Source organism: Enhydra lutris, unplaced genomic scaffold (assembly GCF_002288905.1).
Source record: "Enhydra lutris kenyoni isolate GAN:26980312 unplaced genomic scaffold, ASM228890v2 scaffoldscaffold56, whole genome shotgun sequence".
NCBI classification, from domain to species: domain Eukaryota; kingdom Metazoa; phylum Chordata; class Mammalia; order Carnivora; family Mustelidae; genus Enhydra; species Enhydra lutris.
The window spans coordinates 11,430,455-11,454,605 of record NW_019154140.1 but is presented as its reverse complement, the minus strand read 5'-3'; the positions used below and the strand labels follow the sequence as shown (position 1 = coordinate 11,454,605).

The 24,151-nt window shown below is 39.9% G+C and overlaps 1 protein-coding gene across 2 annotated transcripts in view; it reads right to left on the bottom strand.

The window, feature by feature from the left end:
- LOC111157856 (Sp1 transcription factor) overlaps nt 1-24,151 on the bottom strand; it is a 41,775-nt gene that overhangs the window by 2,212 nt on the left and 15,412 nt on the right. For both annotated transcript variants that reach the window (XM_022519551.1, XM_022519552.1), the window contains 2 exons: nt 3,565-3,733; nt 941-1,140 (listed from right to left, as the gene is read on the bottom strand). In XM_022519551.1, the coding sequence (XP_022375259.1) occupies nt 941-1,140; nt 3,565-3,733 (369 nt within the window). The remainder of the gene's footprint in view (nt 1-940; nt 1,141-3,564; nt 3,734-24,151) is intronic.

Here is a 24,151-nt window from a genome sequence, read left to right as displayed (position 1 = left end):
TATCTTTTTCTTTGTGGGGGGGAGAAAAATAAGTAAAGCTCAAAGATTACTCAGAAAGGAAGGACTAGGCGCGCCTGGGTGGCTCAGTGAGTTAAGCCTCTACCTTCAGCTCAGGTCATGATCTCAGGGTCCTGGGATCGAGCCCCACATCGGGCTCTCTGTTCAGCAGGGAGCCTGCTTCCCCCTCTCTCTGCCTACTTGTGATTTCTGTCAAATAAGTAAATAAAAACTTAAAAAAAAAAAAAAAAAAAAAAAAGAGGAGCGCCTGGCTGGCTCACTGGGTTAGGCCTCTGCCTTTGGCTCAGGTCATGGTCTCAGGTCCTGGGATTGAGCCCCATGTTGGGCTCTCTGCTCTGTGGGGAGCCTGCTTCCCCCACTCTCTCTGCCTGCCTCTCTGTCTACTTGTGATCTCTCTCTGTCAAATAAATAAAATCTTAAAAAAAAAATCTTAAAAAAAAAAAAAAAAAAAAAAAAAAGAAAGGAAGGACTATAGCAGAAAAGTAAGGCAGGACTGAGACTAAGAATAATAATGGGGCCATGATCTTCCTTTAAAAATCCCACTGAGGGGCACCTGGGTGGCTCAGTGGGTTAAAGCCTCTGCCTTTGGCTCAGGTCATGATTCCAGGGTCCTGGGATCCAGCCCCGCATCTGGCTCTCTGCTCAGCAGGGAGCTTGCTTCTCCCTCTCTCTCTGCCTGCCTCTCTTTCTACTTGTAATCTCTGTCTGTCAAATAAATAAATAAAATCCTTAAAAAAAAACAAACAAACCACTAAAAACCTAGCCCCTTCCTTCTGAAAATTTTTCCAGATTAACTCCAATTCCATTTATGTTCTACCCATTCACTTTCAAACTTAAGTTGCTCAGAAATTTAATTATTTCATAGATACATTCTGTGTTTTCTATTCTATTACCATTTTTCTCTTCCCAGGCTCCTCCTCACCTGTGTGTGTACGTTTGTGTCTCTGTAGCTCATCCGAACGTGTAAAGCGTTTCCCACAGTATGACCAGGTACACATGAATGGCCTCTCGCCTGTATGCCAGCGCAAGTGTGCCCGTAGGTGTGAGGTCTTGCCATATACTTTGCCACAGCCTTGGATGTGGCAAATGTGCTGTTTCTTTTTGCCAGGATCCCCAGAGCCCCTAAAAATAAGAACACAACTATTCATCATGCATTCCAGAGACAAAAAGAACCCCAGTGTCAGCATTTATTACCTGACCCACTCAAAACTAACCCAAATTTTTATTTAAAAAAAAAAGAAAAAAAAAAAAAGGCTTCTCTTGGGGCACCTGGCTGGCTCAGTCAGTAGAGGATGCAACTCTTGATCCTGGGGTCACAAACTCGATCCTCGTGTTGGGGGTAGAGTTTACTTAAAAAAAAAAAAAAAAAAAAAAGAAAGAAAAAGAAAAGAAAAGAAAAGAAAGAAGAGAAGAGAAGACTTCTCTTTAGTACCAAAAGATAAATCTTTAGGGGTGCCTGGGCAGCTCAATCGGTTAAGCATCTGACTTTGATTTAGGTTCTGGTCATGGTCTCCGGGTAGTGAAATGAAGTCCCACATTGGGCTCTGCACTCAGCATGGAGTCTGCTTGAAATTCTCCCTCTCCTTCTACCCTTACCCCCACTCACATTCTCTAAATAAGTAAATAAAATAAAGTAAAAAGATAAATCTTTAGTTGATTCTGATTCTTAATACCCCAAATTCAAGTTTTAAGTTTCCTCTCTACTGGATATTTACTCTTTCCTGTTTTTCTACTCCTTAATCCTTCTGATGTTTGACATGTGAAGAGATTAACTGCTCTCAAGACTTGTAAAGTCTGTGAGGCATTTTCTTGTGTTTTTCACAAAGTTTAATCTCAACATAAGCATTTTCCATGGGAACAGTGAATATGGTACATTTTTGGCTGGGGACGTACTTAAGGACCAAAAGGTCTCTCCATTTAAACACCTGGTGGAGAACTTTAAAGAAACATGATACTTGGGGCGCCTGGGTGGCTCAGTGGGTTAAGGCCTCTGCCTTCGGCTTGGGTCATGGTCTCAGGGTCCTGGGATCGAGCCCCACATCGGACTCTCTGCTCGGCGGAGAGCCTGCTTCCTTCTCTCTCTCTCCGCCTGCCTCTCTGCCTGCTTCTGATCTCTGTCTGTCAGATAAATAAATAAAATCTTAAAAAAAAAAAAAAAAAAGAAACATGATACTTTACAACTATGAACCTATTTCCTAAAATAAAGGTCAAGAGCCAAATGGTGAAGATTAGAAGCTGAAAAGCTGGAGCACTATCAGGGACTTCAGAGTAGAAGAAGATGGGCTGGATAAAAGTTAAATCAGAGGAATAAAAACCCTAATTCAAGGTATGTTAAAAAAAAGGGGGGAGATGTAAAAAAAAAAAATTATATACATATATCCCCTATATGAAGCAGTTCCTAAGCTCCTCCCTGGAATCAGCTCTGAAATGTTTTTGCCAAACCAATTTGTTCCATGTGTGATCCATTAGTGGGCACTGGGGAGATTTCTAAGAGGGACTTTTCTTGGGTTTTAAGAGCAGAGGGGGGAAAAACCATAACAGAAATGAAATCACACTTAGGTGGAAATCAGAGTTTCCTTTGAAAATTTAAATCCACTTTACGTTTTGTTAGATGAAAACTCTATTGTACTCAGTGGTTTTTGTTTTGTTTTTTAAAGATTTTATTATTTTTAAGTAATCTCTACACCCAACATGGGGCTCGAACTTACAACCCAAAGATCAGGAGTCACACGTTCCACTGACTGAGCCAGTCAGGTATCCCTCAGTGCTTCTGATTCGGATTTTTCCTGTAATGTAGGGTTAACCTAAAAAGGACTCAAATTATATTTAGTTTTGGTGCTCTTCTTATTTTTGTATCTTTTTGTATCTTTGTGCTTATTTTGTTGGGACAAAACTTAAACAAGATTTTTTTCCAAAGGCATTAAAAAAATCTGTATGGCTTTCTATTTTCTTTCAAAAGCGGTAAGTTAACGAAAAAGAATATAATGTGGAAATTTCCAGAGATAATACTGAGTAAAACTAAATATTTTACTAATAAGAAAATTTTGCCAAAACTTTGTTCTGTAGGACACATTTGATTCTATGATGGAAGAATTTTCTATCTGGAGTAAGTATTTCTGTCTATTGTGAGGGAAAATAAAACTCTGTAAACCCTTAGGATTCTCACACAATCACTATAAAAAATCATTATAGTAAGTATGTTTCCTTTTCTTTGCAAGACTATTTTATAAGCAACCTTGTTAAACCATCTCAAAACAGACATATGGTAACAATCACCTGACCAGTTGGCTCCATGTGATTTTAACCTTATCTTTGCAGAAGGCAGGCACCTATTAAGGCCCAAGGTCTTAGAGTAGATGAAAGGATCAGAGCTGGAACCAAAATCCTATAATATAACCCAATCAAATGTATTGTACTATCTCTGGTTCCTCTGCAACACTGCCAAGTCCTAAATGTTAAAAAATTAACCTTCTTTTGCTTACCTCCAAATCCATTAATTTTTCTCCTTTATACTCTTAAGAGACTGGCCTGACTGGGTCAACTTACCTTCCTTCACTGTCTTTACAGTAGGGGCAGGTGCATGCTTCCCGCCGGGTCCTCCGACCAGCTTGGGGCTGTGGATCTGGGCTGTTTTCCCCTTCTTCTCCACCTGCTGTGTCATCATGTATTCCATCACCACCAGCCCCATGGAGGCCAAGCTGAGCTCCATGATCACCTTAAATTAAGAGAAAAAGGGATCAAGGTAAGGTAGAGGAGATTGTCAAGCTGTGGTCATTTCAGTGACATTTTACATTTATAGCACCATTTCATCACAGCTTTGAAGCCACATTTACTGATAGTGCCATCCATCTTTAAATCTCAAATAAATAAAATCTTTAAAAAATAAAAATAAAAAATAAACTGCAACTCTAAGAGGACTTTTGTAGCTTTTCATCTATAGATCACAAAAGTTAAAACAAACAAAAAAACATGAAAAGTATAAACTCTAATAATAACAATGCATAGCATTAACAAGGACATGGGGAAATAGGCATTTTTTTTTTAAATTTTATTTTTTATTTGACAGGGAGAAACACAGCGAGAGAGGGAACACAAACAGTGGGAGTGGGAGAGGGAGAAGCAGGTCTCCCGCCAAGCTGGGAGCCCGATGTGGGTCTCGATCCCAGGACCCTTGATCATGACCCGAGCCGAAGGCAGACGCTTAGCAACTGAGCCACCCAGGCGTCCGAAATAGGCATTTTTTAAAAAAGATTTTATTCATTCATCAGAGAGAGAGAAAGCATACAAGCGGGAAGAAGAGGCAGGCAGAGGGAGAAGCAGGCCCTGCGCTCAGCAAGGAGCCCAATGCAGGACTCAATCCTAGGACCCTAGGATCATAACCTAAGCCAAAGACAGATGCTTAACAGACTAAGCCACCCAGGTGTCCCCAGAAATAGGCACTTTTATATATAGGTGGTGATAAATCAGTACATTTTGAAGTCCAATTTGGCGATATTATTAAAAATTTAGGGGCTCCCGGCTGGCTCAGTGGAGCATGTGACTCTTGATCTCAAGGTCGTGAGTTCAAGTTCTATGTTGGACACAGAGCTTACTTTAAAAAATAAAATTACATTTAAAAAATTTAAATGTGGGCGCCTGGGTGGCTCAGTGGGTTAGGCCGCTGCCTTCGGCTCGGGTCATGATCTCAGGGTCCTGGGATCGAGTCCCGCATCGGGCTCTCTGCTCAGCAGGGAGCCTGCTTCCCTTCCTCTCTATCTGCCTGCCTCTCTGCCTACTTGTGATCTCTCTGTCAAATAAATAAATAAAATCTTTTAAAAAAAAAATTTAAATGTGTATCTTCAAAGTAATTCCACTTTGAATAAGCAATGTCCTACTCATGAGTATACAAAAATATGTGACAAAAATATTTTCTATAGCTTTATAAAAAAAAAAACTAGAAACAATCAAATGGTATACATCAGAGTAATTAAGTAAATTATGATAAACTTCCATAATTGAACACTATACACCCATGAAAAAGAGTGAGATAGGGGTGCCTGGGTGGCTCAGTGGGTTAAACCCTCTGCCTTCAGCTCGGGTCATGGTCCCAGGGTCCTGGGATCAAGCCCCATGTCGGGCTCTCTGCTCAGCAGAGAGCCTGCTTCCCCCTTCTCTCTGCCTGCCTCTCTGCCTACTTGAGATCTCAGTCTTTCAAATAAATAAATAAAATATTAAAAAAAAAAAAGAATGAGATAAAGTTATGTGCTGTTACAGAAGACGGTCATGACGCAGTATACTTATTTTATGAAGCACTAACAGGTCACACTTAACATTTTCAAACACTTCTCTAGGCCAATGGACAAAAGTAATGTTTCAAAGGGAGAGGTAACATAACCTCAAGTTTTCAAAGCATCAACTAACAGTACGTATTCATCTGTGAAAACACTTGTAAAAAAGTTAATGACTATCCACAGTTAAGATTCCTATAAATGGAGATTTTAAATTGTCCTGCTTTGTTTTTATCTGTTGTATAAAGGAACAAACAATATCTACAAATCTCAGCTCTTGGTTTTACTTCTGTACCTATTCTCCACTCTTCAGCGCGGCAACGTAATTTTGAGTTACTATGCCTAATAATAAACTCTCATGATTTCTTTCTCACTTTACCACTTCTATGCATTTATGTATGTATGTCATTATTTATTTTTAAAGATTATATTTATCAGAGAGAGAGCAAGCGCACAAGGAGGGGGAGTGACAGGCAGAGGGAGAAGCCAAGAGCGGTATGCTTAACGGACCGAGCCACCGAGGCATCCCTAAGATTTTACTAGGGGTGGGGAGAGGAAGAGGGAGAGAAAGTCTTAAGCAGACTCCCTCCTGAGCATGGAAGCCCAAGGTGGGTCTCAATCTTAGGACTGTGAGATCATGATCCAAGAGGAAACCAAGAGTCCAATGTTTAACCAACTGCACCATCCAGGTGCCCCTCACTCTACCGCTTCTAAGAACAAGCCTATGAAATTAAAATAAATGGGAATGTTTTGAGATTTTCATGGTATTGGCAGAGCTAAACTTGAAGGACTGGAGTACAGGGTTAAGAACAGATTTTGGAGTAGGACAGATATATGAGTCCCTGCACATCCACTTGATTAGCTTTCTAACAGTGAGCCAGTAAAACTTCTCTAATTATCAGTTTCTTCCCTGGCAAAAACTGGGATGAAATATTATCAATTTCATAAAGTTATTGTGAAAAACAAATGAAATAATACTGTAAGGTGCTTAGTATGGTATCTGTCCCAACATTTAACACAGTGTAGTCAATTTTATTAGGAAATCATTTTGTGGGCAAACCATAGTGAGAAATCATGGAGTCAGATATACACTGCTATTTTATTTAATCAAGTTGCCTTAAAAGCTACATGTGAAACTGAGTGGAAACTCCCTATAATGGGGATAGATAATTTCTCCTCTTGAAATAGGCCCAGGGGTACCTGGGTGGCTCAGTGAGTTAAGCCTCTGCCTTTGGCTCAGGTCGTGATCTCAGGGTCCTAGGATCAAGCCCCGCTTTGGGCTCTCTGCTCAGCAGAGAGCCTGCTTCCTCTGCTCTCTGCCTACTTGTGATCTCCCTGTCGAATAAATAAATAAAATCTTAAAAGAAAAGAAAAAGGCCCAAAAAGCTCAGTGGGTGACAGAATGCTATTCAGTATCACCAGTTGTTATCTATCAAAAATTAACTTCAGAAGAGAAATTATGAAACTATAGATCCTGTTATTATCTACAATAGGTCTTCAGAAACACAGTAAGCAAAACCATGGTCCATACAAGCAACTTATCTTTGATCTACTTTCAAAACTAACCTTATTCCATTAAAATCAGAAAAGCAATTCATTAAACCCCAAAGTTCTCCCTTGCTGCAACTGGAAAGAAGAAAACTGTTCTCCGTTTTATTGAAACATAAGTGTAACATTTAGAACATGGTATGAGTCAGTAAAAAGGGAAACAAAGAAATGCTGAGGTATTAGTATGCTATAAAATCACATCCCTAAGCCTCTTTCAAATTCTTATAAAATGGACAGTCAAAACTAATAATCCTCCTCAATCTCTAGTATGATTTCAAAGGACTTTTTTTTTCTTCTTTTTTTTTTAAGATTTTTATTTATTTATTTGAGAGAGAGACAGTGAGAGAGAGCATGAGCAAGGAGAAGGTCAGAGGGAGAAGCAGACTCCCCATGGAGCCGGGAGCCTGATGCGGGACTCCATCCCGGGACTCCGGGATCATGACCTGAGCCGAAGGCAGTCGTCCAACCAACTGAGCCACCCAGGCGTCCCTCAAAGGACTTTTTTAAATATGAAAACTGGAAATGGGGTTAAATGAGTTTCATTTAACAAAAAGAGGGATGAAATGCCAACAAAACATCAACATCAGACCAGAATCTGTTTCCAGCCTCTTTATTATTTTTTTCCAGCCTCTTTTAATAACAGTTTTGGAAAAAGGACAGTTTTATCTTAAAATGTGGGACTGGTTAAGCAATGAAATAAATTAAAGATTTTCCTTTCCATGATGAAAATAACAAGTAAACCAAAGGCACAGTTTAATGACAGTCTCGCCCAACCCAGTGGTTGCCTCTAGCATCAGTTATTGAAATAGCTATGGTAGTTAACACACTTTTTCAGTTTCTTCAAAGTGAAGAAGTGTGCTGAAGTCATGAACTTTTAAGGAGACCACCATGTTAAGTCAAATACCCTATTCTCTGAGAATAAACTTGGGCAATACTAAAATAAGATGAAATAAGAAACTCAATAATTTTTAAAAGGGTAGTTCCCATATACTTCTCTATTCATCTGGTCTCTGGAATGATTTTGAGAACACTGTGTTCTTTAATTCAGTAAGTATTAACACAGTATGACTGATATTCAAAATGATACCTATATTAAGCACACACTGAGTTTTCTGAACATGTTTCATTTTGCACAGCAAAATTAATCCAAAGAATTTAATCTCAGTGCAGAAAGTATACGTGTGTTCAGCCACATTCAAACAGAATACTGGTAACAAATCATTTAAGCATGAGGGATACCAGAATACACCCCTAAATCAAGAAATAAAACAGAAATAGATAATTCTAATATACTGTCCTTTATTTTTCAGAATAATAATTTTATTAATCTGGCTTCCCAATGCAAGTGAATCATACGTAGCAAACCAGAGAAAAAGAAAAATGTTATTTTTAATGGCAGAGAAGCTGACAACTGGAGGTGGTAAAATATAATACCAAAAAATACTTATAGATGGGCTCCAAATTCATCCCTATCTTGACTACTTAGTTATGCTTGAGATACAGTTTAACATAAGAGATGAAATAAATGCCTGAGTCTGTCAATTACTAGTTTTTAAAATAGCTTCCTAGAATCCTTAAAGAATGACTAAGAACTCTTCCCTTTTTTTTTTATTTATTTTTTATTTTTTTTAGGACTCTTCTTTTTAAAAATCAGGTTTGTTGGGGAGCCTACCAGGCTCAGTTGGAAGAGCATGTAACTCTTGATCTCAGTGTCCTGAGTCTGAGCCCACTGGGTGCAGAGATTACTTAAATAAATAAACTTAAAAAAAAAATTAGTGGGGTAGGGAGAGGGTGGTTGGGTTATGGACTCTGGGGAAGGTATGTGCTCTGTTGAGTGCTGTGAAGTATGTAAACCTGGCAATTCACAGACCTGTACCCCTGGGGCTAATAATACATTATATGTTAATAAAAAATAAAAATTAAAAATAAATCAAGTTTACTAAGACGTAATTAACACACAGTAAAAATTCACCCTTTTAGTAAGTTTAGACCAGGGTTCTCAACCAGGGCCACTGTGCTTCCCAGGAGACATCTGACAACATATGAAGACATTTTTGATTGTCACGTCTAGCATCCACTGCTGATAAACATTCTACAATGTACAAGACAACCTGCTCCTCCTCCTAAACGAAGAATTCCCTGGTTCAAAATATTGATGTTGCTAAGGTTGAGAAACTATGGTTCAGATAAACATATACAGAAGTAGTGTCACCGTTTAATACAATCAAGATATAAAATATTTCTACCATCTCAAATAGTTCCCTCATACCCCTCTGCAGTCAGCCCTTTGTGCATCAATATGAACTCAGGATTTAAACTTATTTGATGTTTCAATCCATTGTAGTTATTGTTCTTATAGATACTCAAACTATCTTATCTTACACTTGGTCACAGTAACTTACCAAGTTGACTCCTGTACCCTTTACCAAAATATCCCACATTTAATACTAATTTCCTACTCTAGATATAAAATCAGCTATTTCTTCAAGTATTCCTAATATTCCTAGTTTCTCTTAATGGAAGAGAAATAAGGTATCACAGTTTGGTTCTGTAGGTATTTTAGTTATTTGAAGCTCTAGTAGATTCCATACAGATGATATGAACACTATTTTTTTTTTAAGATTTTATTTATTTATTTGACACAGAGAGAGATCACAAGTAGGCAGAGAGGCAGGCAGAGATAGAGGGGGAAGCAGGCTCCTTGCCGAGTAGAGAGCCCAACGCAGGGCTCGATCCCAGGACCCTGAGATCATGACCTGAGCTAAAGGCAGAGGTTTTAACCCACTGAGCCACCCAGGTGCCCCTGAACACTTTTTCTTCAATTCTTACAGGTTAGTGTTAAACTAGCTGTGGTATGAGGTGCCCAGGTGGCTCAGTCGGTTAAGCATCCAACTCTATTTTGGCTCCGATCATGAAGCGGAACTGTGAGATCGAGACCTGCATCAGGTTCTGCGCTCAGCAGGGAGTTTTCTTGAGATTCTCTCTCCCTCTGCCCCCATACCCCATCCATTCTCTCTCTCTCTCTTTCAGATAAATCTTTAATGAACTGTCTGTGGTTCTTATACTTAGAGGAGTCTTTATCTGGATACAAAATTCTTCTTTTTTCTTTAAAGATTTTACCTATTTATTTGAGAGAGAGAGAGACAGTAAGAGAGGAAACACAAGCAGAGGGGAGCTGGAGAGGGAGAAGGCGGCTTCCCTCTGAGCAGGAAGCCCAACGCAGGGCTCAATCCCAGGACGCTGGGATCATGACCTGAGCTGAAGGCAGACACCCAATGACTGAGCCACCCAGGCGCCCTGAATATAAAATTCTTGGTTCATGTTTTATTTCCTTGATTTTCTTAAATGTTAATCCACTGCATTCTGACACTAAACATGCTGTCAGTAAATCTAGTGCAAGGGGCACCTGGATGGTTCAGTCAATTAAGTAGTTGACTCTCAGGTCATGATCTCAGGTTCCTCGGATCTAACCCCATAACCTCTGTGCTCAGCGGGGAGTCTGCTTCTCCTCCTCTGCCCTCCCAATCTCTCTCTAAAAAGTAAGTAAATCTTAAAAATAAGTCCAAGGGCACCTGGGTGGCTCAGTCGTAAAGCATCTGCCTTCAGCTCAGGTCACGATCCCAGTGTCCTGGGATCAAGGTCCCACATTGGGCTCTCTGCTCAGCGGGGAGCCTGCTTCTCCCTCTCCTACTCCCCCTGCTTGTGTTCCCTCTCTCGCTGTCTCTCTGTCAAATAAATATATAAAATCTTTTTTTTTTTTTTTTTTAAAGATTTTATTTATTTATCTGACAGAAATCACAAGTAAGCAGAGAGGCAGGCAGAGAGAGAGGAGGAAGCAGGCTCCCTGCCGAGCAGAAAGCCCGATGTGGGGCTCGAACCCAGGACCTAGGATCATGACCTGAGCCGAAGGCAGCGGCTTAACCCACTGAGCCACCCAGGCGCCCCTAAATATATAAAATCTTAAAAAAAAAAAAAAAAAAAAGGCTAGTGACAATTCATTTTCCTTCCTTTTTAAGTGATTAGGTCTTTTTTTACTAGGATGCCTGAATGATTTTTTTTTACCCTTAAAGTCCATCAGTTTTACTAAACTATGTCTCTGTACTGGCAATTCTGAATCAATTTACCCAGACACACTTGCACAAAGTTTTCTTTCCGTCCCATGGCTTTGGTTGTTTTCTTCCTTGGGGACTTTGTTCATATGAATGTTAAGTTTTTCTTTTTTCTTTTTAAGATATTACTTATTTATTTTTAAGACAGAGAGAGCGAGAGAGAGACTGCGCGCGTGCACATGAATGCACAAGCAAGGGGAGCCGCAGGCAGAGGGAGAAGCTCGAATTGATCCCAGGGCACTGGGATCATGATTTGAGGAAGATGCTTTACTAATAGTGAGGCACCCACATGCCCCTCTTTGCCTATTAGTATAGCATTTCTCAATTCCTTTTACCTCTTTTTTTAATTTTTATTTTTTTAAAGATTTTATTTATTTAACAGAGAGAGATCACAAGTAGGCAGAGTGGCAGGCAGAGAGAGGGGGGGAAGCAGGCTCTCCAATGAGCAGAGAGTCCAATGCCAGGCTCGATCCCAGGACCCTGAGACCATGACCTGAGCTGAAGGCAGAGGCTTAGCCCACTGGCCACCCAGGAGCCCTCTTTTTTTATTTTTAAAAGCTTCTCTCTTTCTACCTTTGTTAAAAAATTAATTTTGCTTTACTTTCTATTTTACTGAGTCATTACTTGTTGCACTTCTTCATTTATGTGTTCCTTTTAGTTTCACCTTTATTTCTGAAATAAGTTTTTCTTATTTCTAATTTTTTCCTGAGGTCTGTCACTTCTCTTTTCAAATTCTCCTTTTCTCTAATCACCTAACTTCTGAGATTCTTCTAATTTGAATTAATTAACTAAATAATTAAGTAAGTAGGTGCCATGCCCAACATGGGGCTTGAATCATGACCCCAAGATCAAAGGTCACATGCCCTACCAACTGAGTCAGCCAAATGCTCCAATCTCCTTGAGTTTACTTATTTTTTTAAAGATTTATTTATTTGAGAAAGAGTGAGTGTGGAGTGGACCGGAAGGGAGAGAGAATCTTGAGAAGCCTCCCTACCAAGCCTCTGCAGGGGTCAATCCCAGGACCCTAACCAATATCACCACCTGAGCCCAATTCAAGAGTCGAACATTCAACTGACTGAGCCATCAAAAGCCCCTCTAATTTGAATTTAAAGTATTTTACTTTGGGATGCCCAGGTGGCTCAGCAGGAAGAGCATGCGACTCTTGATCTCAGGGTCATGAGTGAGCTGGGAGCCCCACACTGGGTGGGCATAGAGATTATTTTTAAAAAATAAATAAATAAACAAAATAATTTAGGTGAAATCCTCATTCTCTCTTTGTGGTTGTTTCAATGGTATATATATGCATGTGCATTAGGCTACGGTGCTCAAAGTAGATACTACTACTTGTTCCCAGTTTTCATTCTCTTCCTCTTCTGCCTTAAAGCCACCTGATTTTTTTCAGGCTAACATAGTGCCAGGTTACAAATATTCTCCTTCCTAGATACCCTTGCAGATAAGAAGTAGCCATGTGACAAGGTCTTAGCCAATCAGATGTAAAACAGGCCTAACCCAGGACCCTGAAATCATGACCTGAGCCGAAGACAGCGCCTGGGTGGCTCAGTACATTAAGTATCTCCCTTCAGCATGGGTCATGATCTCAGGGTCCTGGGATTGAGCCCCTGAGCCCCACGTTGGGCTTCCTGCTCAGTGGGGAGTCTGCTTCTCCTTCACCCTTTTGCCCCTCCCCCTGCTCCTGCTCCAGCTTTCTCTCTCTCAAGTAAAATCTTAAAAAAAAAAAAAAAAAAAAAAAAAAAAAACCAACACACAGACAAAGCAAAAAAAAATTTAAAAAATCAGCCTGTGCATCTCACCCTTTTATTACTAACAATGTTTTACAGATTTAACATCTCAGTAAATGGGTAGTTTTGTTCAAGTATGAGGCAATCAGCACAGTGATGTCAAGGATTCTTACCAGTAGGTGTCGCTGTAACTAAGTGATAGATAGTTTTTAAAGTCCACCTTCCCAGCAAAGAGGTTAGAAGAAAAAAAGGGGGAAAGGCAGTCCACAAATTACAAATGGCAACATTTGAGGAAGTGTAATTCAAATGTCTATCAAAACCAGATTTTTTTTTTCAGCTTTGGTAACGTTTATTTACTAAAAACTCCAGTCTTACGTTATCGGTCATGAATCCAAAGGTACAGATATCCCTATTTTTGTGTCCAAAAAACTAAAAGATCTCAAAATTTAATTATTAGTAACCTACTGAAATTCTTCTAAATTCCAAGATTTTCACCTACTTCCCAACTCTGTCAACATTATTCCATAGTGAAACTATTTTTTAAGACCAAGAAATGAGTAAGAATTGTCTTATCTTTTCACCCAACTTTCACCATAGTGATAACTTCCTGGGAAAAGGTTTTATTTATTTATCAGAGAGATAGAAAACAAGCAGGGCGAGCAGCAGGCAGAGGGAGAACCAGGCTCCCCGCCAAACAGGGGGCCCGATGCAGGCTCAATCCCAGAACTCTGGGATCATGACCTGAGCCAAAGGCGACTCTTAACCCACTGGGTCACCCAGGCACCCCAGATCTTAGATCTTAGCTCAGGTCTTGGTCTCAGGGTTGAGTTCAACCCCCATGCACGAGCAGACTCCTGCCAAGCAGGGAGTCTGCTCTATCTCCCTCTGCTTGCTGATCCTCCAGCTCGTGCTCTCTCTCTGTGTCAAATATAATAAATAAAATAAAATAAAGACCTGAACTAAGATCAACTCAGAGACTTAACTGAGCCACCCAGGTGCCCCCAACCTTGCTGGTTTTCAAATTAGGTCCTTTTGACAGACTTTAGGGTCTGTTCATATCCATTAACAGACATTTTAAAATTACTAGGAGCTTCTGATCATTAAAATTAATCAGAACCATTAAATACACTGTAGTGCACTATAATGGTGCAGTTGGACAAACCTAGATTGAACCCTAGTTTCACCACTTACAAGCAGAGTAACCTCTTTGAGCCTTATTCTCCGTATCAGGAAAAAAGATATGATTATACTGGACTAATAAAATTAATATAAAGCATACCTTTAGCATTACACTGAACACATGGGAGGGACTTAATAAATCACTGTATATTAGTAAAATAAGAGATGAATTTGACTTTTAATGTTTTTCCCTCATATCTATATATGCACTCTTACTACTCACAGTATGTTATTCTGAACTTATCTAGGACAACTGTAGTATCAAATTTAATCATCAATATCTCTAAAATAGCACCAATAAAAAACTGTGAAACAAAAAAATTAAATGCACAGTAATTTAATATTTTGCTTCTAACCACTGGATTTACCACTGAAAAAGGATAATCATATAAAGCATTCAAATGATATTTGATTCCCATTAAAAATAATTTAGAGTTGATTAATAATGCAGAAACAACCATTCTGAATACACAATACTGTTTTGAAAGGAGAAGTAGTACCAATTAAGCGTCATGTTTTCAGAGAATTTTCTGAATAAAATACAGTAATGAGATGCTGTGTGATGATAAAACCATGAAAAAATGCTGAAGGAAAGTACAGATGATCACAGGGAAAATAAGCACTTTATTTTTTTATTTAATTTTTTTAAAAGATTTTATTTATTTGACAAAAAGAGACACAGCGAGAAAGGGGAACACAAGCAGGGGGAGTGGGAGAGGGAGAGGGAGAAGCAGGTTTCCTGCCTAGCACAGAGCCCAATGTGGGGCCTGATCCCAGGACCCTGTGATCATGATCTGAGCTAAAGGCAGATGCTTAACATCTGAGCCACCTAGGCGCTCCCAAAATAAGTACTTTAAACTCAGGTATCCTAGAGACGATCTCACCAATAAGACCAGATTAATTTCTTTAGTAGGGCCTGATGAAAAAGGAATAGTAATAGCCATCTATCATAGTTTGTGAGTAAGATTTTTAAAAATATTTACAGTACTAGTAAGAGTAATGGAAACAAGGGGTGCCTGCCTGGCTGAGTTGGAGGAGCATGTGACTCCTGATCTTGGGGTTGTGAGTCTGAGCCCCACATGAGGTGTAAGAGATTACTTAAATAAATATTTTTTAAAAAGTAATGGAAACCAAAAAGAGGGGAAACATCCCAAATCCTACCATCCCAACAAATCATCACTTTTTCATTTTCTCAATATTCATATGCACAAACTTTACCTATTTATAATCATTAATAGCTACATTATATATATAAAAATCTGAACTAAAGAAGTAACTCTTCAGATCCACACCATTCTGAGATCCCTGAAGTGACCAGGTAAATAGCACTTACATGTTGGGTACCTCTTAATGATAGGCTCCTCAAAGTTTAGGCATGAGTAATGCCCATAGTACAATTATATAATCTGATATACTATGGGCTAATATTTTAACCCCTCCCTAAGCATAAACTCTAAAGTCATTTTATAATGTAAGAGCTAGACCTCACCTTGTCTTAATTTATCTAGATTATTAGACAAGTACTAAAAGCAGATACTCTCATTTATACTAGTGTTGCAAAAACGTATCTTTAAACTGCCAACAACAATATCACAAAAAGATGTAAGAAAAAATGCTACTCTATGGCGACGCCTGGGTGGCTTAGTCAGGTGAGCCTCCGACTAGGTTTTGGCTCAGATCGTAGTTTCAGGGTCATGGGACTGAGCCCCTCTGCAAAGGGCTCTGTGCTCAGTGGGGAGTCCGCTTGAGATCCTCTCCCTCTGGCCCTTCCCCATCCCCTCCCCCCCGCTCTCATGTGCTCTCTTTCTAAAAAACAAATAAATCTTTAAAAAATAAAAAGAAAGAAAGAAAGAAATGCTACTTAATGATAGTATACAGGTGCTCGTCTATGCATTTACATACTTCTTTTCCCATACTAGTTTCTTTCACCTTCTACTTAATATGGCAATGTAAAATTCAGACAAATTTTATCTAATATATTTTAAATGTTATGTTTTCTGTTCCTTTAATATTGATTATGTAATGAAGGAATCAGCAAACCAACTCCTAAGGATGTATTCTTTTTTTTTTTGAGATAACAAATTTATTATTTCTATTAACACATAATGTATTATTAGCCCCAGGGGAACAGGTCTATGAATTGTCAGGCTTACGCACTTCACAGTACTCACCATAGCACATACCCTCCCCAATGTCCATAATCCCACCCCCCCCCAACCCCCCTCCCCCCATCAACCCTCAGTTTGTTTTGTGAGATTAAGAGTCACTTATGGTTTGTCTCCCTCCCAATCCCATCTTGTTTCATTTACTCTTCTCCTACCCCCTTAACCCCCCATGTTGCATCTCCTCTCCCTCATTTCAGGGAGATCATATGATATTTGTCTTTCTCCAATTGACTTATTTCGCTAAGCATGATACCCTCTAGTTTCTAAGGATGTATTCTAAGTAATGATTCAAAATGAGAAAACTGTAGGTCTCTTATATTCTATATTTAAAATACAGGAATATCTGAAACTACCAAAATATCAGACAAAAGAGAAATAAGAAATTGTGGCAAACAACTTGACAATATTACATAATAATTAAAATTAAAATCGCCACTTTAAAAGTGAGATACAGGGGTGCCAGGCTGGCTCAGTTAATGGCCCAACTCTCAATTTTGGCTCAGGTTATGATCTTAGGGTTGAGAAATGGAGCCTCTGGGTCTGGGCTCCATGCTCAGCAGGGATTTTGTTTCTCTCCTCCCTCTCCCTCTGCCCCCGCCCCCCCCATACTCTCTCTCTCTCTAAAATAAATAAATCTTAAAAAAAAAAAAAAGTGAGGGGCTCCTGGGTGGCTCAGCCGGTTGCGCATCTGCCTTTGGCTCAGGTCATGATCCCAGCGTCCTGGGATCCCCCTGCTCAACAAGGGGCTGCTTCTCCCTCTCCCTCTGTCTGCTGCATCCCCTGCTTTTGCTCTCTGTCAATATAAATAAAAAAAATCTTTAAAAAACTGTGAGAAATAGGGGCGCCTGGGTGGCTCAGTGGGTTGAGCCGCTGCCTTCGGCTCAGGTCATGATCCCAGGTCCTGGGTTCAAGCCCCACATCGGGCTTTCTGCTCAACAGGGAGCCTGCTTCCTCCTCTCTCTCTGCCTGCCTCTCTGCCTACTTGTGATTTCTCTCTGTCAAATAAATAAATAAATAAATCTTTAAAAAACTGTGAGAAATAAAATAAGGTTCCCTACTATTACCACTATTACTTAGCAAGACAAGAAAGAAATAAGGTATAAATATTAGAAAAGAGTAGGTAAAATTACTTGTAGATTGGGGCGCCTGGGTGGCTCAGTGGATTAAAGCCTCTCTGCCTTGGTCATGATCCCAGGGTTCTGGGATCGAGCCTGGCATCTGGCTCTCTGCTTAGCAGGGAGCCTGCTTCCTCCTCTCTCTCTGCCTGCATCTCTGCCTATTTGTGATCTCTGTCAAATAAATAAATAAAATCTTTAAAAAAAAATTTTTTGTAGATGATAAGACCGTATACGTGGAAACTTAAAATCACCAAAAATATTGAAAGCATTAAGGTTACAGTGAGAGAGCCATTATAAAATCAATGCCCATAAGTTAATAGCTTTCATATATACAAATAAAAATAAAATGGGGGTGGTCTGGGTGGCGCAGTTGGCTGAGTGTCCGACTCTTGATTTCGGCTCAGGGCATGACCTCAGGGTGCCGAGACTGAGCCCTATGTTGAGCTCCATGCCTGAGATTCTCTCTCCCTCTCCCCCTTACCTCCCCTGACACCACCCACCCGTGCAAACACACTCTTTCTCTTAAAAAAGAAAAAAAAGGAAAGAAAAAAATAACATCTTAAAATAACAATAAAATAAAATGGAAGAAAAGGTCCTATTCACAATAGTAACAAAAACTAGAAAATACTAAGCTTAAACAGCAAGAAATATGTAGGACCAATAAGAAAAAAGTGAAAGCATAATGAGTCAAAATAAAAATATCAGAGGGATTTATTGGGAGAACCTGACAAAATGTGTCAAATTTACCTGGAAGAATAAGAGACTAAATTAGGGGGAAAAATTTTTAAGATGTTATTTATCTGAAAGGGGGTAGGGTGGAGAAAGAACACAAGCAGATGGGGCAGCACCCAGAAGTAAAGGGAGAAGCAGGCTCCCCGCTGAGCAGAGAACCTGATGCGATGCAGGGCTCAGTCCCAGGATGCTGGGATGACGACCTGAGCCAAAAGCAGACATGAGCCACTCAGGCACCCTAGGGAAAATATGTTAAGTAGTAACGAGGGAAAATATTAAAACTTTTATAAAGGAAGATTTATTAAAAGAACCAGAAACACAATAAAATAAATACAGGCTGGGCTGCCTGCCTGGCTCAGTTGGTTAAGCATCTGACTCTTCATCTCAGCTCTTGAGCTCAGGGTCTGAGTCAAGCCCTGCATTAGGTTCCAAGTTGGATGTAGAGCCTACTTTAAAAAGTAAAAAAAGAAGTTCAAAATAAAAACAGGCAATTTGTGTAAGAACAAATGTAAATATAAATAAAGTATATTTATGTCCCTAATATTCAAATAATGCTCCTTAAAGCAATAATCTCCTCATACTGGCAAAGACTAGTATTAATGGTAGAATAAATTGCTAGCTTTCTGAAACTCAACTTTTTTTTTTTAAGATCTTATTTATTTATTTGACAGAGATCACAAGTAGGCAGAGAGGCAGGAAGAGAGAGAAGGGGGGAAGCAGGCTCCCCGCCGAGCAGACAGCCCGATGTGGGGCTCGATCCCAGGACCCTGGGATCATGACCTGAGCCAAAGGCAGAGGCTTAACCCACTCAGCCACCCAGGTGCCCCTCAACTTAGTTTTAAGTATCGAAACATTAAATGTATAAAACCTTTGACCCACTGATGCTTAGAATTTTTTTCAAAGATTTATTTGAGAGAGAGAGAGAGACAGAGAGCAAAAGAGAGGGGTACAGAGAAGGAGAGGGAAAGGGAAAGAATCTCAAGCAGACTCCCTGCTAAACATGGAACCTGACTTGGAACTCAATCCCACAACCCTGAGATCATGACCTGAGCAGAAATTGAGAGTCGGGTGCTTAATGGACTGAGCCACCCAGGCACCCCTAGAATTTTTAAAGTAAGCTCTACAGCCAACATGGGGTTCGAACTCAAAACAGTGAGATCGGGGCACCTGGGTGGCTCAGTTGTTAAGCATCTGCCTTCGGCCCAGGTCATGATCCCAGTGTCCTGGGATTGAGCCCCATATCAGGCTCCCTGCTTGGCAGGGAGTCTGCTTCTCCCTCTCCCTCTGCATATATGCCCTCTCTGTCTCTCTCTCTCTGATAAATAAATAAAATCTTAAAAAAATATATTTAAGGGGCACCTGGGTGGCTCAGTGGGTTAAAGCCTCTGCCTTCGGCTCAGGTCATGATCCCAGGGTCCTGGGATTGAGCCCCACATCGGGCTCTCTGCTCCACGGGGAGCCTGCTTTCTCCTCTCTCTCTCTGCCTGCATCTCTGCCTACTTGTGATCTCTATCTGTCAAGTAAATAAATAAAATCTTAAAAAAAAAAAATATATATATATATATATATATTTAAAAAAAAAAACAAAACAGATCAAGAGTCACATGCATTACAGACTGACCCAGCCAGGAGTTCCTTTTGAAATTCTTTTAAATGACATGAAATTCACCCAACAATTCGATTAACTATTTTTTTTTAAAGATTTTATTTTATTTATTTGACAGAGAGAGATCATAAGTAAGCAGAGAGGCAGGCAGAGAGAGGAGGAAGCAGGCTTCCCACTGAGCAGAGAGCCCGATGCGGGGCTCGATCCCAGGACCCTGAGATCATGACCTGAGCCGAAGGCAGAGGCTTTAACCCACTGAGCCACCCAGGTGCCCCTCGATTAACTATTTTAAAGTGTACAATTCTGCGGCACTTAGTGCACTCACAATTCTGTGCAACCACTACCTCTCTATACTTTCAAAACTTTTATCACCCCAGAAAAACACCCATACACATTAAATAATCATTCCCCATTCTCCCCAGTCCATACCCTGGCAACCACTGTTTCTACGGATTTTCCAGTTCTAGATAGGTCATATAAGTAGAATCACAAAATACACGACCTTTTCTCTCTGGTTTATTTCCTTCATTTAACAGAACGTTTTCCAGCCTCAATCACATCGTAGCATGTATCAATACTTCATTCCTTTTTTATGGTTGATTAATACTTCATCGTATGGATGTATCACATTTTATTTACCCAATGGCCATCTAGGTTATCTCCATATTTTGCCAATTATGCATTATACTGTTATGAACATTTCTGTGCAAGTTTCCATATGGACCTAAGTTCCCTTTTCTCTTAGAAATATACTTCAGGGCGCCTGGGTGGCTCCACTGATTAAGCGACTGCCTTCGGCTCAGGTCACGATCCCAGAGTCCCGGGATCAAGTCCCACATCGGACTCCCAGCTCCATGGGGAGTCTGCTTCTTCCTCTAACCTTCTCCCCTCTCATGCTCTCTCTGTCTCTCTCTCAAATACATAAATAAAAATCTTAAAAATATATATATATACCTCAGAGTATGGGGTACTTGGGTGGTGCTCATCAGGGAGTCCGCTTGAGATTCTCTCCCTCTCTCTTTGCTCCTCCCCCCACTTGTGCATGCTCTCTCTTTAAAACAGATAAATCTTGGGGCACCTGGGTGGCTCAGTTGGTTAAGCGCCTGCCTTTGGCTCAGGTCGTGATCCCAGGGTCCTGGGATCCAGTCCCATGTCAGGCTCCCTGCTCAGTGGGGGAACCTGCTTCTCCCTCTCCCTCAGGTGCTCCCCCTGCTTGTACTCTCTATCTCTGTCAAATAAATAAAATCTTTAAAAAATAAATAAAATAGATAAATCTAAAAAAAAAAAAAGCAAGCAAGAAAGAAAAGAAATATACCTAAGAGTAGAACTGCTCACTTATGGAATTTTAATCTAAAAAGTGTGAACTTTTTAGTTCATCACAAGATGTTCATCACAACATCACAAGCACTGCCATAACAGTGAAATTCTGTAAACAACAGGGTTAAGTACATCCTAGTGCAAATATACTATGGAATTCTCATACAATCATTTAAAAAGATACAAAATGTAATTTATTATTATTTATGGAAAAGATGTTCATACTATATTACTTAGTGAAAACATATCATGGAGCATTATGGATAGTATGATCCTATTAAAATATTGATAAAACTATATACAGATTTCTTTGTAAATTGTACACAAATGTACAAAAAGTTGGCAGGAATTTTATCAGAATTTCAACTGTGGATATCTCTGGATAGCTTAACTTTAATTAATTTTTACTTTATTTTCCATATCTGTGTTGTTTAATGTTTTTACAAATATCATTTAAACAAGTTATTTTTTTCCCTATGCTCAAAAGTTTCTAATTTCAGATCCACAGATCTTTATTTTTAAAGATCATATTTATTTATTTGACAGAGACAGTAAGAGAGAGAGAGGGGGAGAGCAGGGGGAGCAGCAGAGGGAGAGGGAGCAGCAGACTTTCCACAGAGCAGGGAGCCCCATGTAGGGCTCGATCCCACAACCCTTGGATCATGACCTGAGCAGAAGGCAGACGCCTAAACACTGAGCCACCCGGGTGACCCTACTAGATTGGCTTATGAAAGAACAAAGCACACTAACTGGAATTTACTTCCTTTGGTAGCTGTGGTAGTTTAATGACTACACCAATGGAAGAAAGAATCTAAACACCTGGATGCTCAACAACCCGGAAGAGCAGCCTTGAATTAAGTGTTTAATACCCTATTTTCAGGGGCGCCTGGGTGGCTCTGTGGGTTATAAGCCTCTGCCTACGGCTCGGGTTGTGATCCCAGGGTCCTGGGATCGAGCCCCGCATCAGGCTCTCTAATCGGCAGGGAGCCTGCTTCCCTTCCTCTCTCTCTGCCTGCTTCTCTGCCTACTTGTGATCTCTGTCAAATAAATAAATAAAATCTTAAAAAAAAAAAAACAACTATTTTCAGTTGAATAGGAAGACTACATAGAATGGAAGTTTTATGAGAGATGGGCACTAATGTGTTAAGCACCCATTATGTGCTCTTAACATGTTATTGATCTCATTTAATCCTAATAATCAATTAAACTTTTTTTTACAAATAAAGAAACCTCAACTCAGAGAAGATGAAGAACTTCCCTGAGTCACAGAGCAAAGTTATGACTTGGACCCTTCTGGGTGTGCCTAAAAATGCCATGTATCACTTTCTAGTCCATGCTAGATATCTCATTTCAGGACAACCTTTCTTTCTCTTTCACAAAGGATTTTCAATCAATTACTGCTAGTTTCAGAGCTGGAGTTATTTCGTCCAACAGCTTAATGAGTATGTTCAGGGGGCTTGGGTGGCTCAGTCGTTAAGCAGTTGCCTTTGGCTCAGGTCATGATCCAAGGGTCCTGGGATCGAGCCCCACATCGAGCCCCACATCAGGCTCCCTGCTCCACTGGGAGCCTGCTTCTCCCTCTCCCACTCCCCCTGCTTGTGTTCCCTCTCTTGCTGTACTTGTCGAATAAATAAATAAAATCTTTAAAAAAAAAAAAAAAAGAATATATTCATAGCTAAACCATTCAACCTGTATTATACAAGACGTGAAACGTTCATTTGCAAAAATAGTACATAAACAGAAAAAGCAAAAACAGCATTTTGAGCTTAAGAATCCCATTTACAGTCAGTCATCCGTAACACTTCCCACCCAAAAAAGTACTAAGTAGGAAAACTCATCTTAAATCATCTCCCAACAATTTTGTGGATTTTTATATTGTACTTTTCAAAGAATCACTTCATCCACCCTCATAACAGCAGTGTAACAAACTGGAGGGAGAGTGTGGGACAGGGCAGAGAATTACCTTTAGCAAGACCCTGAGTCTGTTCATAATATCAATGTCTCGGGCAGCGTGGTGATAGAAAAAGGGCAGGGTATGGGAAAACAGTAGACATAACACAATATGAGTCATTTATAGATACAATCATTCATGTGCAATGTATAATTCATTATGAGCCTCCATTTCAGCTTAGAAGGCAGCTGCCTAGACCTGATGGCAGTTTTCATGACTGACTTCCTAACTGAACAGAAAGCTTCTGTTTTCCAACATAACTATTATATTTTTGTTTCCACTAGATAAAATCTTATAGAGCATGCTGAGAACAATGCCAGCACATGTGGCATCTCCAAACAATTTTCCACCGGGGTTCTGGATACCTTACTTCCATTAGGGGTCTTCAGATGATGCAACATTCAGTAACATTCTCACTAAGAGAATCATTCTGGACAATGCAATGTATGGTAGTGACGCTTTAAAGGAGCTAAATAAAAAGAAAAGTTTGCTGTAAGTCTGATGCTTGGCTTTTGGGGAAGGGACACATTTCTTGGCTGACACACTTTAAATAGCATCAAATTCCTCTCTGCAAGCAAAGCAATGATTAAAATCAAATAGTCCATGGAGTGTTCAATACCAAGAAGTGTAGGAAATGAAGGTGCCTATTTCATGTAACCCCCATTACATGTGCTTATTTAAGTTGAAATGCTTGTTTCTTAAATTTTTATGATAAGGCACATTTGGTAATATAGTAGTATTTTGTAATACCTCCATTTTACTTACTGAAATAAAATTCTTAGGACTTAGAACAAATTAGTTGTCAGAATGTTTACTGAAATAAATCAAAGAACCATCAGTAACTTAAGTCGGGATGCATCTGAGTTTGCCTCACATTGCAGGTAAAAATAATACAATGTGATGATATGTAGAGTTTTTATTAAGACAGTTCTGATCAGGCGTTTCACTAAAAGATTAATTACCACTACTACATCAAGATGTTTGGCCATGCTACAGTTTCCTAAGCATATATACATAAAGCTAGAGATTGTCTGGAATGGCAGGACAATTGTCATTTTCTGGGACTTGGGGCAGGGGAGAGGGGTGTCACTAAATTAATTCCATAAAGGGAAATGCTTGCCAGCAACAAGCCATTTTTACGTTTTGTGGCCTTTTATGTGTAAGTAATTAAAACAAGGTGGTAAGCAACTACCAGTTACCTAAGAAGAATGACTTATCTTTAAAAGCATGCTCAGGGACGCCTGGGTGGCTCAGTTGGTTAAGCAGCTGCCTTCGGCTCAGGTCATGATCCCAGTGTCCTGGGATGGAGTCCCACATCGGGCTCCTTGCTCAGCAGGGAGCCTGCTTCTCCCTCTGCCTCTGCCTGCCATTCTGTCTGCCTGTGCTTGCTCTCCCTCTCTCT